We start from the raw sequence: 17,500 nt of genomic DNA on the forward strand, positions 1-17,500 counted from the left end.
AGTCCTGGTCCTGGTTTAGTAGTCCTGGTACCTGGTTTAGTCCTGGTTTAGTCTGGTTCAGTGGTTAGTCCTGGTTTGAGTCCTGGTTTAGTCCTGGTTTAGTCCTGGTTTAGTCCTGGTTTAGTCCTGGTTTAGTCCTGGTTAGTCCTGTTTAGTCCTGGTTCAGTCCTGGTCCAGTGCTGGTTTAGTCCTGGTTTAGTCCTGGTTTAGAGGTTTAGACCTGGTTTGGTCCTGGTCAGTCCTGGTTTAGTCCTTGGTTTAGTCCTGGTTTAGTCCTGGTTTAGTCCTGGTTTTAGTCCTGGTTTAGTCTGGTTTCTGGTCCTGCTAGAGTCCTGGTTTAGTCCTGGTCCTGGTAGTCCCTGGTTTAGTCTGGTTAGTCCTGGTTTAGTCCTGGTTTAGTCCTGGTTTAGACCTGGCCTGGTTTAGTGGTTTAGACTGTCCTGGTTTCAGTCCTGTTTAGTTTAGTCCTGAGTCTGGTTTAGTCCTGGTTTAGTCCTGGTTTAGTCCTGGTTTAGTCCTGGTCCTGGTTAGACCTGGTTTAGACCTGGTTTAGACCTGGTTTAGTCCTGGTTTAGAGGTTTAGTCCTGGTTTAGTCCTGGTTTAGTCCTGGTTTAGTCCTGGTTTAGTCCTGGTTTAGTCCTGGTTTAGTCCTGGTTTAGTCCTGGTTTAGTCCTGGTTTAGACCTGGTTTAGTCCTGAGTCCTGGTTTAGTCCTGGTTTAGTCCTGGTTTAGTCCTGGTCCTGGTTTAGTCCTGGTGCCTGGTTCAGTCCTGGTCCTGGTTTAGTGGTTTAGTCCTGGTTTAGACTGGTTTAGTAGACCTGGTTAGTCCTGGTTTAGTCCTGTTGGTCCGGTTTAGTCCTGGTTTAGTCCTGGTCCTGGTTTAGTCCTGGTTTAGTCCTTTAGTCCTGGTTTAGTCCTGGTTTAGTCCTGGTTTAGAGTCCTGGTTTAGTGGTTTAGTCCTGGTTTAGTCCTGGTTTAGTAGTTTAGACCTGGTTTAGTCCTGGTTTAGTCCTGGTTTAGACCTCCTGGTTCAGTCCTGGTTTAGTCCTGGTTTAGTCCTGGTTTAGTCCTGGTTTAGTCCTGGTTTAGTCCTGGTTCAGTATGTGTGTGTATTTGTACTTCGTTGAGTCTCGTGACTCTGTTTGTCTGATTCAATTATTTGGATCTTAATTGATTCAATTTAATTGTGTGTGTGTGACCCAGTGTGTGTGTGTGTGTGTGTGTGTGTGTGACCCAGTGTGTGTGTGTGTGTGTGACCCAGTGTGTGTGTGACCCAGTGTGTGTGTGTGTGTGTGTGTGACCCAGTGTGTGTGTGTGTGTGTGTGTGTGTGACCCGTGTGTGTGTGTGTGTGTGTGACCCAGTGTGTGTGTGTGTGTGTGTGTGTGACCCAGTGTGTGTGTGTGTGTGACCCAGTGTGTGTGTGTGTGTGTGTGTGTGTGTGACCCAGTGTGTGTGTGTGTGTGTGTGTGTGACCCGGTGCGTGTGTGTGTGTGACCCGGTGTGTGTGTGTGACCCAGTGTGTGTGTGACCCGGTGCGTGTGTGTGACCCAGTGTGTGTGTGTGTGTGACCCGGTGCGTGTGTGTGTGACCCGGTGCGTGTGTGTGTGACCCGGTGCGTGTGTGTGTGTGACCCGGTGCGTGTGTGTGTGTGACCCGGTGCATTTGACCCGTTTCAGACCTGCAGTGGGTTTCTTCGGCCCGGGTGAACACTCAGGCTGTTCTGAGGAGAGCCCAACAAATCCACAACACAAGACTCCCCAAGAACCAATGGCAGGTACTGGACCAGGACCGGACCAGGACCGGACCAGGACCGGACCAGGACCGGACCAGGACCGGACCAGGACTAAACCGGACCAGGACTGGACCAGGACTAAACCCGGTCTAAACCCGGTCTAAACCCGGTCTCTCCCTGTAGGCGGCGTGGCTGCTCAGGGCTCTCTCCTGCATAGATCTGACCACACTCTCTGGAGACGATTCTCCCTCAAACGTTCTTCGTCTGTGTGTGAAAGCTCTGCACCCGCTCACACACGACCTGCTGCAGGCGCTGCACCTGCCACTGACAGGTACGGCCCTGCCCCTGACACACACACAGCCCCTGACACACACACACAGCCCCTGACACACACACAGCCCTGACACACACACACAGCCCCCTGACACACACAGCCCCTGACACACACACAGCCCTGACACACACACACAGCCCCCTGACACACACACACAGCCCCTGACACACACACACAGCCCCTGACACACACACACACACAGCACACACACAGCCTGACACACACACACAGCCCCCCTGACACACACACAGCACACACACACACACCCCTGACACACACACAGCCCCTGACACACACACACAGCCCCTGACACACACACACAGCCCCTACACACACACAGCCCCTGACACACACACACAGCCCCTGACACACACACACCCTGACACCCCTGACACACACACACAGCCCCTGACACACACCCCTCGACACACACACACAGCCCCTGACACACACACACACACACCCCTGACACACACACACAGCCCCTCGACACACACACACCCCTGACACACACACACAGCCCCTGACACACACACACAGCCCCTGACACACACACACAGCCCCTGACACACACCACACAGCCCCTGACACACACACACACACACACACACCACACACACACACACAGCCCCTGACACACACACACCTGACACACACACAGCTACACACACACACACACACAGCCCCTGACACACACACAGCCCCTGACACACACACAGCCCCTGACACACACACACACAGCCCCTGACACACACACAGCCCCTGACACACACACACACACAGCCCCTGACACACACACACAGCCCCTGACACACACACAGCCCCTGACACACACACAGCCCCTGACCACACGTGTCTCTCTGATGTTTCAGGTTTTACTGTCGCTGCTGTTTGTGTTTATCCATCGAGAGTTTCTGACGCCGTGAAAAACCTGAGAGACGCAAACTCCAACCTCCCCGTCGCCTCAGGTCTGAAGTACAAGTACAAGTACTACTACTGCTACTACTACTGCTACTACTACTACTACTACTACTACTACTACTACTACTACTACTACTGCTACTACTACTACTACTACTACTAACTACTACTACTACTACTACTACTACTACTACTACTACTACTACTACTACTACTATACTACTACTACTACTACTACTACTACTACTACTACTACTACTACTACAAACTACTACTACTAACTACTACTGCTACTACTGCTACTACAACTACTACTACTACTACTACTACTACTAGCTACTACTACTACTACAACTACTACTACTACTACTACTACTGCTACTACAACTACTACTACTACTACTACTACTACTACTACTACTACTACTACTGCTACAACTCCTACTCCTTTTCTCTCTCTGTCAGTGGCGACCGGGTTCCCCGCGGGTCAGACTCCGCTCTCGTCGAGGTTGGCAGAGGTGCGGGCGGCGGTGGCGGACGGCGCCTCCGAGATCGACATCGTCATCAACAGAACGCTGGCACTGACCGGAGACTGGGAGGGTGAGGCACGGGGGCATCGGGGAGGGGCATCGGGGGACACGGGGAGGGGCATCGGGGGCATGGGGGGAGGGGCATCGGGGGCACGGGGAGGGCATCTGACTCTGGTCTCAGGTCTGTTCCAGGAGCTGGTGCAGTTCCGTGAGGCCTGTGGTGATGCCCACATGAAGTCCATCCTGGCCGTGGGCGAGCTGGGCACCTACACCACCGTCTACAGGGCCAGTCTGGTCTGCATGATGGCAGGTGAGACACCCGCCCGCACCTGGCCACGCACACGTACCCGCCCACACACACGTACCCGCCCACACACACGTACCCGCCCACGCACACGTACCCGCCCACACACACGCACAGTACCCGCCCACGCACACGTACCCACCACGTACCCACACCGCCCACGCACACGTACCCGCCCACGCACACGTACCGCACACGTACCCGCCCACGCACACACGTACCGCGCCCACACGTACCCGCCCCGCCACACGTACACGCACACACACACACACACGTACACACACGTACGTACCCGCCCACGCACACGTACACCACGTACCCGCCACGCACACGTACACACACGTACCCACACACGCCCACACGTACCCGCCCACGCACACGTACCCGTACCACGCCCACGCACACGTACCGCACACGTACCCGCCCACGCACGTACCCACACGTACCCACCGCACACACACACGTACCCGCCCACGCACGTACCCGCCCACGCACACGTACCCGCACACACACGTACACGTACACACACGTACCCGCCCACACACGTACACGCACACGTACCCGCCACGCACACGTACACCGCCCACGCACACGTACACGCACACGTACCCGCCACACACGTACACGCACACGTACCGTACCACGCCCACGCACACGTACCCACACGTACCCGCTCACACACACGTACACGCACACGTACCCGCCCACACACCCGCCACACGTACCCGCCCACACGTACCCGCTACACGCACGTACCCGCTCACACACACGTACCGCGCCCACACGTACCCGCCCACGCACACGTACACCACACACGTACCCGCCCACACACACGTACACGCACACGTACCCGCCACACACACGTACACGCACACGTACCCGCCCACACACGTACCTGCCCACACGTACCCGCTCACACACGTCACACACGTACCCGCTCACACACACGTACCCGCTCACACACACGTACCCGCTCACACACGTACCCGCTCACACGTACCCGCTCACACACACGTACCCGCTCACACACACGTACCCGCTCACACACACGTACCCACCCACTCACACGTACCCGCTCACACACACGTACCCGCTCACACACACGTACCCGCTCACACGTACCCGCTCACACACGTACCCTCACAACGTACCCGCTCACACGTACCCGCTCACACGTACCCGCTCACACGTACCCGCTCACACGTACCCGCTCACACACACGTACCCGCTCACACGTACCCGCTCACACGTACCCGCTCACACGTACCCGCTCACACACACGTACCCGCTCACACACACGTACCCGCTCACACGTACCCGCTCACACGTACCCGCTGAGGAGAGGAGGAGGTTTAATCGTTTGTTTTTTCAGGTTCTGATTTTATCAAAACGTCGACGGGGAAAGAATCTGTAAACGCCACGATTCCCGTCGCCGTGGTGATGTCCAGAGCAATAAGAGACTTTTACCTCAGGACCGGACACAAGGTACAGGACCAGGACCAGGACCGGACCAGGACTAAACCAGGACTAAACCAGGACTAAACCAGGACTAAACCAGGACTAAACCAGGACTGGACCAGGACTAAACCAGGACCGGACCAGGACTAAACCAGGACCAGGACAGGTCTAAACCAGGTCTAAACCAGGACTAAACCAGGACTAAACCAGGACTAAACCAGGACTAGACCAGGATTAGACCAGGGATAAACCAGGACTAAACTTGGACTAAACTTGGACTAAACGAGGACCAGACCAGGACCAGACCCAGTCTAGACCAGGACTAAACCAGGACTAAACCAGGACTAAACCAGGACTAAACCAGGACTAAACCAGGACTAAACCAGGACCGGACCAGGACTAAACCAGGACTGGACCAGGACTAAACCAGGACTCAGGACTCTGGGGTTTTTATTCTTTCTCTACAGAATCATTTTCCTGTCGTTCTTTATGTTTTGATGTCGTTTCTCCTCAAAAACCCGAGTCTGAAGAGGTTCTAGACTGCAGGACTTTCGTTAGTGCTTCAGACCAGCGCTCTGAAGGGGGAGGGACTCAGCCCAGGGAGCAAAGGGAGAGGATTATGAAACTGTAAGACCCACAGATGTAAAAACGTCGCTTTTAAACTCAGGGATTCTCCACACTGCCGTCACGACTCTCTGTTCTCACAAGTAGCGCCTGTCTGTAGCGCCTGTCTGTAGCGCCTGTCTGTAGCGCCTGTCTGTAGCGCCTGTCTGCCTGTCTGTAGCGCCTGTCTGTAGCACCTGTCTGTAGCACCTGTCTGGTCGTGCAGGTGGGCTTCAAACCCGCCGGGGGCATCAGGACGGCGCAGGAGGCCCTGGTTTGGCTGGTGCTCGTCAAAGAGGAGCTGGGCCGCGATTGGCTGAACCCAGAGCTCTTCAGGATCGGCGCCAGCAGCCTATTGGCCGACATCGAGAGACAGGTACCGCCCACAACCCCAGACCCCGCCCGAGACGTGGCCCAGACCCTGCCCCCCCCAGACCCCGCCCCAAGACCTGCCCCCAAGACCCTGCCCCCCAAGACCTGCCCCCAAGACCTGCCCCCCAGACCCCGCCCCAAGACCTGCCCCCCCCCCCCAGACCTGCCCCCAGACCCCCCCACCCGCCCCCCCCAGACCCCGCCCCAAGACCTGCCCCAGACCCCAAACCTGGCTCAGACCCCACTCCCAGACCTGCCCCAAACGTGCCCCAAACCTCGGCCCAAACCTTCCCTCAAAATCTGCCCCGACCTCCAAGACCTGGTCCCAGACCTCAGACCCCAGACCGGACGCTGATCTGCTTTGTGGACTTGTCGGTTTGTTGAAACGTCACATTCACACGTCAGGATCAGATTTGATTCAGTCGTTTGTGTTTCAGATCCACCACCACGTCACCGGGCAGTACCCCGCCTTCTACCAGCTGCCCCTGGCATGACCCGCCCCTCGCCCCTCGCCCGCCGCAGGGTGGACGCCTCTTCTGTGGGCAGGACGGGGCAGATCCTCCTGGTTCATCCAGACTCTGGAGATGTTTCTCCTTGTACCTCAGACCATTCCACGTTTTTACCTCAGAGCATCTGAAATAAAAACAGTTTCACCTCTGAACCGTGTGTGTGGAGTTTGCATGTTCTGCCTGTGTCTGTGTTCATCTAATGCAGCAGCAACAAGTGTCAAATCAAGATCCTAATCGATACTGATTCAGACATCGTTATAGATTATTATCACGCTGATACGTAGTACTTCTGCATTCAGTGTCTTTGTGCACCTACTTCCGGTGAATTGTCGCTCTGTTGATTGAACTTCATGATGGACGAACTGAAGTTGTTTACATAAACTACATCCCTTATAAATTTACTGAAAATATCCTTTTCTGACGTACATCGTCTCATTGATCAACATTGAATCACAGCTCGCTCCAAAGTCGACAACGGACACAGTTTAATTTTTTAAAATTTCACCTACGACTATGAAGGTGAGTGTTACTAGCGAACATAACTTATAACTTTACAGTTGCTGATCCGATGAACCATCACTCCGATATTGACGTGTTATTGTCAGAGTAGCAGCATTTCCATTTTTTATCAAACGTCCCTGCACTCTGACATTTCTTTATCCTCTGGTTGAAGTGGCAGAATCCTGTTGTTGAAGGCATCACTGTGTGTAAAGGTCCTGGTTCTGCGAGTGCAGCCGAGCAGCGGCTACAGGGGACAGATGTGGAAGAATCTGGAACTTTTATGACTGAAGAGGTTAGGGGGCGTTACCTGACACTGCAGGTGGAGGCGGTGACGCGCATTTGACTCAAGGTGCAATGATACGACCAAGCAGAGAAACTACGAAAAATGAATTGTGACAATTTGGACATTTTTGTGAATGGACAGGAGCAGGAGACGTTCATTACCTGTTGGCAAAGACCAGGACGCAGGAGAACAGCTGTGAAGCTCAGTGTGTGGAGACAGTGAAGCGGTGTCAGGCTCACAGTCACATAGAGACACTAAAAAGATCAATGATTTAGGAATCTGGATATTTTCATGAATAAGGGCTAAAAGATTAGAATTATACCTGGTCATAGAGGACAGAGCGGCAAACACAGGGACACAGAAATGCGTCGGTCCCTTATAAATTTATAGAAGTTTATAAACTCATAGAAGTTTATAAACTCATAGAAGTTTATAAAGAGGCGGCTGCAGCGCTCATTCTCCTCATGCGCACTTAAAGTTGTGGACTTTTACGCACTCGTTTACCTGGCACCTCCACACCCTCTCACCTGCAGGAGGTCAGACGTGGAGCGACGACAAAACAAAAATCCCGATCCGTCGTTCAACCTCTGTTACGAAGTTTAAAAGTCGACGCCAAAGTGAAAGTCTCCAACTGTTCACCAAGAAACACCTTCCACTGCAAAGACCAAGACGTGATGTTTGTGTAAAACCACAAGAACAAGAAAGTGCAGCTCAGTCTGTTTGTCTTCTGCTCCTCTACATTAACAAACAGGATTTTGTTTTGTCGTGGCTCCACATACAAAATGTTCTCTGTAAACTCGGGATGATTTCTTAGTCAGACAAATGTTTCCTTTTTGGTTCTTCCTGTGGATCAATCCTGCCCATCACCTTCACCTTTCACTATTTTTCAATTCCGTTGGGAAGAGAAACAGTTTGAACGGAGGTTTGAGTCACACACATCTGATTCTGAAGTCCGTTTCTCGAGTTGTTTTCCGCTGTTTGGATCCAACAACCACACGATTACGACGTCCGAATCCCAAAAATAAAATATGACAATATCAGAACCAGAATCAAAAGTGAAATGGTTCAAAAGACTTGAAAAGATCGACTTTGTCAATAGACACGTCCCACTGGGAAAACAAACATGGAGGTTTGATGTTCACTTTTTCACAGGATCAATCCCAGTGTGACCTGCACCAGGACCTGAAGTCCACTGTTGGTTTTTGAGAAAATTAAAGGATTTCAAGTGCACCTTTTAGTCCAAAAAATACGACAGTCGAAAAGCTTTGGCGTGATCACAAAAAAAATGAAAAAGTGAAAAGCTGCGTCACTCGAGGAATTTTTACCTTAAACAGTGAACATGAAGTCATGTTTAGGCGTACGGACTTTAAAAACACAGAGGAGCACTACTGGGTGAGCACTTGATGATGTCAGCAGGTGTAAGAGACCGACCGAAACACGAGGGAATGAAACAGAACTCCAAGAAAGTCCAGCAAATGTTGTTTTTGGTTTTTTTTGTTTTGTTCGTTATTTCAATTCTGTGCAAATGGATCAGTCCCTGTTCCTCAAATGTCCAAAGAAAAGTCCAATTAAGACAAAACAAAAACACTGAAAAAGAAGAACTAACGTCGGAAAACTCCTGAATCACACAAACTAGTTCCACCTTGTGATGTCATGAAGTGAACAGCTCCTTTTCCCTTTAGTTTAATCGAGATCAGCAACTCCAGGACTGAAATGATTCAAAAATTATTCTAGTGAAGGTGTGTGGACGTTTAAAAACACAGTGGAGCAATTCCTGTATCACCACATGATGACATCACGAGGTGGAGCAGAGTGTTTTCTGTCTAAATGTGCAGGTTTGTGTGTGAAACGTGTGAATGAAACAAAACTCGACTCCAGTTTGTCCGAGTGTGACGAACAGAACAGATGTAAAAACAGTCACATGGGCCTTTCAGTCAAAACTCTGGGCTAAAAGTCTAAAAAACGCCTCATAAAAAGAAAAATAAATACACACACAAAAACCAAATATAAAACAGGGTTAAAATTCAGAGTTCGTTATGAAAACTCTTATGAAAAAATGTGTTCTGTTAAATTTAGAATTTTAAATATCGCTGAATTTCTAACTTTGAAAAAAAAATTATTATTCTGAATTTTAGTTGCTGATTTTTTAACCCTTGTGCTGTCCTCAAATTAAATGTGGAAGTGAAATCCTCTGGGGTTAAAACAGATTCCAAATATAAATGACCACCAGAGGGAGACAAAGAGAGACAAAGAGTGTCAGATCAGTCCAGTATATTGTAAAAATAATGATAATAATAATAATAATTAAAGCCGCGCGCGGCGATGGTGGCCCTCGCCCCGGGCACGCACTGCCCCCCCCACGCGACCTCCGGGGACTCGCGACCGCCCCGGCACGCCACCCTCTCTTCCCGACAGCTCCCGAGGCCGACAGCTCGTCCACCAGAAAAATTACATAGTGTACCTTTAAATGTTTCAGGAGTCATTGCGCCCCTACTGGCCAACCGTGAAAAATGCCCAATGTCCGTAATAGACTTTTTAGTTCACAATCATGCATAGAATTTAATCCCCAAATTTGGTACAAATCCGATAATGTTGAGGTTTGTCAATGCTAGGGGGCGCTATAGAGTTCACTTTTATTAAATTTCATATTTCATCACATTCAGGCCTGGATCACACAATTGTGATTTGAATTTGAGTTCTGTAGGACAATGCCTGTGGCCGTGACAGGTCCCCGAAAAAACAGGAAATGAAGGCGTTATTCGCCGGCGTGCTACGGGCGAACCGTAAGGATTATCCCAAAAAAAAATTGATGAATTTTGTGAGTTTATGTCTGTAGATGTGACATGTCAAATCTGAGCTCATTTGGACCAAACCCCGGGGACTTGAATCTTTTTGTAGACCCCCAAGTCAAAACGGTGCCGGATGTTTGATCCAATATGGCCGACTTCCTGTTCGTCATAGGGGTGCACAATTATTGACTTTTTTGCTCGTAATCATGGATAGAATTTAATTCCCGAATTTGGTCCAAATCCGATAATGTTGACGTTTCATGTCTATGCTAGGGGGCGCTATAGAGTTCACTTTTCATATGTTTTATAGTGTATTATATTCAGGCTGAGATCACACATCATTGATTCAAATTTCAGCACGATCCGATTAAACATGGGCATATAATGATTTTTTTACTATTTCTGGGGGGAGTCTTTGCGCCCCTGGTGGCCAAGTGTGAAAAATACCTCATGTCCGTAATGGACTTTTTTGCTTGTAAACATGCATAGAATTTTATTCCCGAATTTGGTACAAATCTGATAATGTTGACGTTTCATGTCTATGCTAGGGGGCGCTATAGAGTTCACTTTTATTAAATTTCATATTTCATCACATTCAGGCCTGGATCACACAATTGTGATTTGAATTTGAGTTCTGTAGGACAATGCCTGGTCGTGAACACTATAGCGCCCCCTAGCATAGATAAACAACAACATTATCGGATTACTACCAAATTCGGGGATTACATTCTATGCATGATTACAAGCAAAAAAGTCTATTACGGACATGATGCATTTCCCACCACTGGCCAGCAGGGGCGCAAAGAATCCCCCAAAAAATAGTTAAAAAATGTTTACACACTTTAAGTTAACAAAGTTAACTTAGTTTAACTTAGTTAAGTTTAGGCTTGGGTTTAGTCCTGGTTTAGTCCTGGTTTAGTCCTGGTTTAGACCTGGTTTAGTCCTGGTTTAAGAACAGAGTCAGCATCAGCAGAAGATCCCTCTGTCACAGAAAGAACACAGATAATCCACTGAGTTGTGTCCTTTAGTCCGACAGAAGCTGAACCACATCAGCGCACAAAAGCGAGCAGTTTTTTGAGCGCTCAGTTAATGCAGATTAGACACGTGGTTTTACGTTTTGTTTCTGTAAAACGTAAACAAATATGCTCAAAGCTGTGTGAATAGGGAAGGCTTGCGGACACAGATATGACGTGTCTGGACGCAGATTGTTTCTGATACGGTGATACGTGGATTCGTTTCAGTGTAAACGGGGTCTAAAATTCCCAAATCTCAGAATTGATACTTTGCAGCTACATATGAAGAAATGTTTCTGTAGTTTCCAGAGTTTAATTCCATAGTTTGAAGGTCCATTTTCTTCCTTTGGCTCTGGGTTCACTGCTATCGTCTTGGTTACCAAGTTCCGTGGTAACCAAGACGATAACCAAGACTTTGATTTTTTAAATCTGCCATGTCATGTTCAAAGCTTTGTGACTCACAAAGCATTTTTGTATAAGAGTGAAACAGGAGGACTTTCTGTTCATTTGCAGATCGCAGCTCTCGTGGACACACGCAAACAGAGAAGGAGAAGATTTCAACTCCAAGCACTGGTAGGTGAAGACGAGCAGACACAGCCTAAACCTACTGTTTAAAATGGGAAGAGATCTAGTTTAGCCAAACCAAATTTGGTAGCCAGATGCATCATGGCAATAAGAACAAAAATGTATATTGTGACCACGCCCCTTTACAAACCGGAAGTCCGACATCTTGGATTTTTTTTTTTTTTTCCAAATTTAAAAAATTGCAGAAAATTAAATTAAGATTTTTAGGGCTAGGGTTGGGGCTATGGTTAGGATTACGATTAGGGTAAGGTTTAAGTTTAGGCTTATTAGGGTCAGTGTGAGGGGCGCGGCGTTTGCGGGGCGCGGCGTAAGCGCGCGCGAGGTGCCGATCATCGCCGCTTGCGGCTGTATTTATTATTTTTCTTTGCAAACGATCTCGATTTTGAGGGCCTGAACGTCGACGAAAAGTCCCCAAACCAGGGTCCAGATCGACCGGTCTGGCGAAAAATTTCATAAAATGGGCATCGCGACAATGTCCAAAGCCCCCCCACTCAACAGCCCCCCTTGAAATTTCAAAATTTTGAAATGAATTGGAGGCTCAGACACAAATTTTGGCGTATGATCACGAAATTCGGAGCAGTGATAGAACTCAAGGAGACAAGCCAAAAAAGCCAATCATTGTGCACCCCTATGACGAACAGGAAGTCGGCCATATTGGATCAAAAATTCGGCGCCATTTTGACTTGGGTGTCTACAAAAAGATTCAAGTCCCCAGGGTTTTCTCCAAATGAGCTCAAATTTGACATGTCACATCTACAGACATAAACTCACAAAAATCATAAATTTTTATTTTGATAATCCTTACGGTTCGCCCGTAGCACGCCGGCGAAGAACGCCTTCATTTCCTGTTTTTTCGGTGACCTGTCACGGCCACAGGCATTGTCCTACAGAACTCAAATTCAAATCACAATTGTGTGATCCAGGCCTGAATGTGATGAAATATGAAATTTAATAAAAGTGAACTCTATAGCGCCCCCTAGCATAGACGTGAAACGTCAACATTATCAGATTTGTACCAAATTTGGGAATTAAATTCTATGCATGATTACAAGCAAAAAAGTCTATTACGGACATGATGCATTTCCCACCACTGGCCAGCAGGGGCGCAAAGAATCCCCCAAAAAATAGTTAAAAAATGTTTACACACTTTAAGTTAACAAAGTTAACTTAGTTTAACTTAGTTAAGTTTAGGCTTGGGTTTAGTCCTGGTTTAGTCCTGGTTTAGTCCTGGTTTAGACCTGGTTTAGTCCTGGTTTAGTCCTGGTTTAGTCCTGGTTTAGTCCTGGTTTAGTCCTGGTTTAGACCTGGTTTAGTCCTGGTTTAAGAACAGAGTCAGCATCAGCAGAAGATCCCTCTGTCACAGAAAGAACACAGATAATCCACTGAGTTGTGTCCTTTAGTCCGACAGAAGCTGAACCACATCAGCGCACAAAAGCGAGCAGTTTTTTGAGCGCTCAGTTAATGCAGATTAGACACGTGGTTTTACGTTTTGTTTCTGTAAAACGTAAACAAATATGCTCAAAGCTGTGTGAATAGGGAAGGCTTGCGGACACAGATATGACGTGTCTGGACGCAGATTGTTTCTGATACGGTGATACGTGGATTCGTTTCAGTGTAAACGGGGTCTAAAATTCCCAAATCTCAGAATTGATACTTTGCAGCTACATATGAAGAAATGTTTCTGTAGTTTCCAGAGTTTAATTCCATAGTTTGAAGGTCCATTTTTTCTTCCTTTGGCTCTGGGTTCACTGCTATCGTCTTGGTTACCAAGTTCTGTGGTAACCAAGACGATAACCAAGACTTTGATTTTTTTAAATCTGCCATGTCATGTTCAAAGCTTTGTGACTCACAAAGCATTTTTGTATAAGAGTGAAACAGGAGGACTTTCTGTTCATTTGCAGATCGCAGCTCTCGTGGACACACGCAAACAGAGAAGGAGAAGATTTCAACTCCAAGCACTGGTAGGTGAAGACGAGCAGACACAGCCTACAACCTACTGTTTAAAATGGGAAGAGATCTAGTTTAGCCAAACCAAATTTGGTAGCCAGATGCATCATGGCAATAAGAACAAAAATGTATATTGTGACCACGCCCCTTTACAAACCGGAAGTCCGACATCTTGGATTTTTTTTTTTTTTTCCAAATTTAAAAAATTGCAGAAAATTAAATTAAGATTTTTAGGGCTAGGGTTGGGGCTATGGTTAGGATTACGATTAGGGTAAGGGTTAAGTTTAGGCTTATTAGGGTCAGTGTGAGGTGCGGCGTTTGCGGGCGCGGCGCGTAAGCGCGCGCGAGGTGCCGATCATCGCCGCTTGCGGCTGTATTTATTATTATTTTCTTTGCAAACGATCTCGATTTTGAGGGCCTGAACGTCGACGAAAAGTCCCCAAACCAGGGTCCAGATCGACCGATCTGGCGAAAAATTTCATAAAATGGGCATCGCGACAATGTCCAAAGCCCCCCCACTCAACAGCCCCCCCTTGAAATTTCAAAATTTTGAAATGAATTGGAGGCTCAGACACAAATTTTGGCGTATGATCACGAAATTCGGAAGTGATAAAGAACTCAAGGAGACAAGCCAAAAAGCCAATCATTGTGCACCCGTGACGAACAGGAAGTCGGCCATATTGGATCAAAAATTCGGCGCGCCATTTTACTTGGGGTGTCTACAAAAAGATTCAGTCCCCAGGGTTTTCTCCAAATGAGCTCAAATTTGACATGTCACATCTACAGACATAAATCACAAAAATTAAATTTTTATTTTGATAATCCTTACGGTTCGCCCGTAGCACGCCGGCGAAGAACGCGCTTCATTTCCTGTTTTTCGGTGACCTGTCACGGCCACAGGCATTGTCCTACAGAACTCAAATTCAAAATCACAATTGTGTGATCCAGGCCTGAATGTGATGAAATATGAAATTAATAAAAGTGAACTCTATAGCGCCCCCTACCATAGACGTGAAAACATTACAGATTTGTACCAAATTTGGGAATTAAATTCTATGCATGATTACAAGCAAAAAAGTCTATTACGGACATGATGCATTTCCCACCACTGGCCAGCAGGGGCGCAAAGAATCCCCATAAAATAGTTAAAAAAATGTTTACACACTTTAAGTTAACAAAGTTAACTTAGTTTAACTTAGTTAAGTTTAGGCTTGGGTTGTCGGTCCTGGTTTAGTCCTGGTTTAGAGACCTGGTTTAGTCCTGGTTTAGTCCTGGTTTAGTCCTAAGACCTGGTTTAGTCCTGGTTCAACAGAGTCAGCATCAGCACAGACAGACACAGAAACAGAACACATAATCCACTGAGTTGTGTCCTTTAGTCCGACAGAAGCTGAACCACATCAGCGCACAAAAGCGAGCAGTTTTTTGAGCGCTCAGTTAATGCAGATTAGACACGTGGTTTTACGTTTTGTTTCTGTAAAACGTAAACAAATATGCTCAAAGCTGTGTGAATAGGAAAGGCTTGCGGACACAGATATGACGTGTCCTGGACGCAGATTGTTTCTGATACTGATACGTGGATTCGTTTCAGTGTAAACGGGGTCTAAAATTCCCAAATCTCAGAATTGATACTTTGCAGCTACATATGAAGAAATGTTTCTGGTAGTTTTCCAGAGTTTAATTCCATAGTTTGAAGGTCCATTTTCTTCCTTTGGCTCTGGGTTCGCTATTGGTTATCGTTTGGTACCAAGTTCGATAACCAAGACGATAACCAAGACTTTGATTTTTTAAATCTGCCATGTCATGTTCAAAGCTTTGTGACTCACAAAGCATTTTTGTATAAGGGTGAAACAGGAGGACTTTCTGTTCATTTGCAGATCGCAGCTCTCGTGGACACACGCAAACAGAGAAGGAGAAGATTTCAACTCCAAGCACTGGTAGGTGAAGACGAGCAGACACAGCCTAAAACCTACTGTTTAAAATGGGAAGAGATCTAGTTTAGCCAAACCAAATTTTGGTAGCCAGATGCATCATGGCAATAAGAACAAAAATGTATATTGTGACCACGCCCCTTTACAAACCGGAAGTCCGACATCTTGGATTTTTTTTTTTTTTTTTCCAAATTTAAAAAATTGCAGAAAATTAAATTTAAGATTTTTTAGGGCTAGGGTTGGGGCTATGGTTAGGATTACGATTAGGGTAAGGTTTAAGTTTAGGCTTATTAGGGTCAGTGTGAGGCGCGGCGTTTGCGGGGCGCGGCGTAAGCGCGCGCGAGGTGCCGATCATCGCCGCTTGCGGCTGTATTTATTATTTTTCTTTGCAAACGATCTCGATTTTGAGGGCCTGAACGTCGACGAAAAGTCCCCAAACCAGGGTCCAGATCGACCGATCTGGCGAAAAATTTCATAAAATGGGCATCGCGACAATGTCCAAAGCCCCCCCACTCAACAGCCCCCCCTTGAAATTTCAAAATTTTGAAATGAATTGGAGGCTCAGACACAAATTTTGGCGTATGATCACGAAATTCGGAGCAGTGATAAGAACTCAAGGAGACAAGCCAAAAAGCCAATCATTGTGCACCCCTATGACGAACAGGAAGTCGGCCATATTGGATCAAAAATTCGGCGCCATTTTGACTTGGGTGTCTACAAAAAGATTCAAGTCCCCAGGGTTTTCTCCAAATGAGCTCAAATTTGACATGTCACATCTACAGACATAAACTCACAAAAATCATAAATTTTTATTTTGATAATCCTTACGGTTCGCCCGTAGCACGCCGGCGAAGAACGCCTTCATTTCCTGTTTTTTCGGTGACCTGTCACGGCCACAGGCATTGTCCTACAGAACTCAAATTCAAATCACAATTGTGTGATCCAGGCCTGAATGTGATGAAATATGAAATTTAATAAAAGTGAACTCTATAGCGCCCCCTAGCATAGACGTGAAACGTCAACATTATCAGATTTGTACCAAATTTGGGAATTAAATTCTATGCATGATTACAAGCAAAAAAGTCTATTACGGACATGATGCATTTCCCACCACTGGCCAGCAGGGGCGCAAAGAATCCCCCATAAAATAGTTAAAAAATGTTTACACACTTTAAGTTAACAAAGTTAACTTAGTTTAACTTAGTTAAGTTTAGGCTTGGTTTAGTTGGTTTAGTCCTGGTTTAGTCCTGGTTCCTGGTTTAGTCCTGGTTTAGTCCTGGTTTAGTAGACCTGGTTTAGTCCTGGTTTAAGAACAGAGTCAGCATCAGCAGAAGATCCCTCTGTCACAGAAAGAACACAGATAATCCACTGAGTTGTGTCCTTTAGTCCGACAGAAGCTGAACCACATCAGCGCACAAAAGCGAGCAGTTTTTTGAGCGCTCAGTTAATGCAGATTAGACACGTGGTTTTACGTTTTGTTTCTGTAAAACGTAAACAAATATGCTCAAAGCTGTGTGAATAGGGAAGGCTTGCGGACACAGATATGACGTGTCTGGACGCAGATTGTTTCTGATACGGTGATACGTGGATTCGTTTCAGTGTAAACGGGGTCTAAAATTCCCAAATCTCAGAATTGATACTTTGCAGCTACATATGAAGAAATGTTTCTGTAGTTTCCAGAGTTTAATT

The 17,500-nt window shown here is 47.3% G+C and overlaps 2 protein-coding genes across 3 annotated transcripts in view; both read left to right on the top strand.

Annotated features, from left to right (window-relative positions):
- dera (deoxyribose-phosphate aldolase (putative)) overlaps positions 1-6,917 on the top strand; it is a 7,809-nt gene extending 892 nt beyond the window's left edge. The window contains exons 2-10 of one of the 2 annotated variants that reach the window (XR_008633041.1): positions 1,679-1,776; positions 1,918-2,065; positions 2,941-3,036; positions 3,455-3,589; positions 3,701-3,829; positions 5,196-5,308; positions 5,805-5,908; positions 6,111-6,260; positions 6,694-6,917. Coding sequence is in view for 1 of the 2 variants with exons in the window: in XM_055159919.1 (XP_055015894.1) it covers positions 1,679-1,776; positions 1,918-2,065; positions 2,941-3,036; positions 3,455-3,589; positions 3,701-3,829; positions 5,196-5,308; positions 6,111-6,260; positions 6,694-6,750 (926 nt within the window). In the remaining variant the exon portion in view is untranslated. The remainder of the gene's footprint in view (positions 1-1,678; positions 1,777-1,917; positions 2,066-2,940; positions 3,037-3,454; positions 3,590-3,700; positions 3,830-5,195; positions 5,309-5,804; positions 5,909-6,110; positions 6,261-6,693) is intronic. The other variant, XM_055159919.1, reaches the window with a different exon arrangement.
- Positions 6,918-7,278: 361 nt separating this feature from the next.
- The window catches only part of LOC129410897 (centrosomal protein of 164 kDa-like), a 14,041-nt gene continuing 3,819 nt past the window's right edge, over positions 7,279-17,500 (top strand). The window contains exons 1-2 of the mRNA XM_055159869.1: positions 7,279-7,284; positions 7,439-7,594. Coding sequence (XP_055015844.1) covers positions 7,279-7,284; positions 7,439-7,594 — 162 coding nt within the window. The remainder of the gene's footprint in view (positions 7,285-7,438; positions 7,595-17,500) is intronic.

This window comes from Boleophthalmus pectinirostris, unplaced genomic scaffold, assembly GCF_026225935.1.
Source record: "Boleophthalmus pectinirostris isolate CB_2022bp ecotype Guang Dong unplaced genomic scaffold, ASM2622593v1 HiC_scaffold_2825, whole genome shotgun sequence".
Classification (NCBI taxonomy): Eukaryota; Metazoa; Chordata; class Actinopteri; order Gobiiformes; family Gobiidae; genus Boleophthalmus; species Boleophthalmus pectinirostris.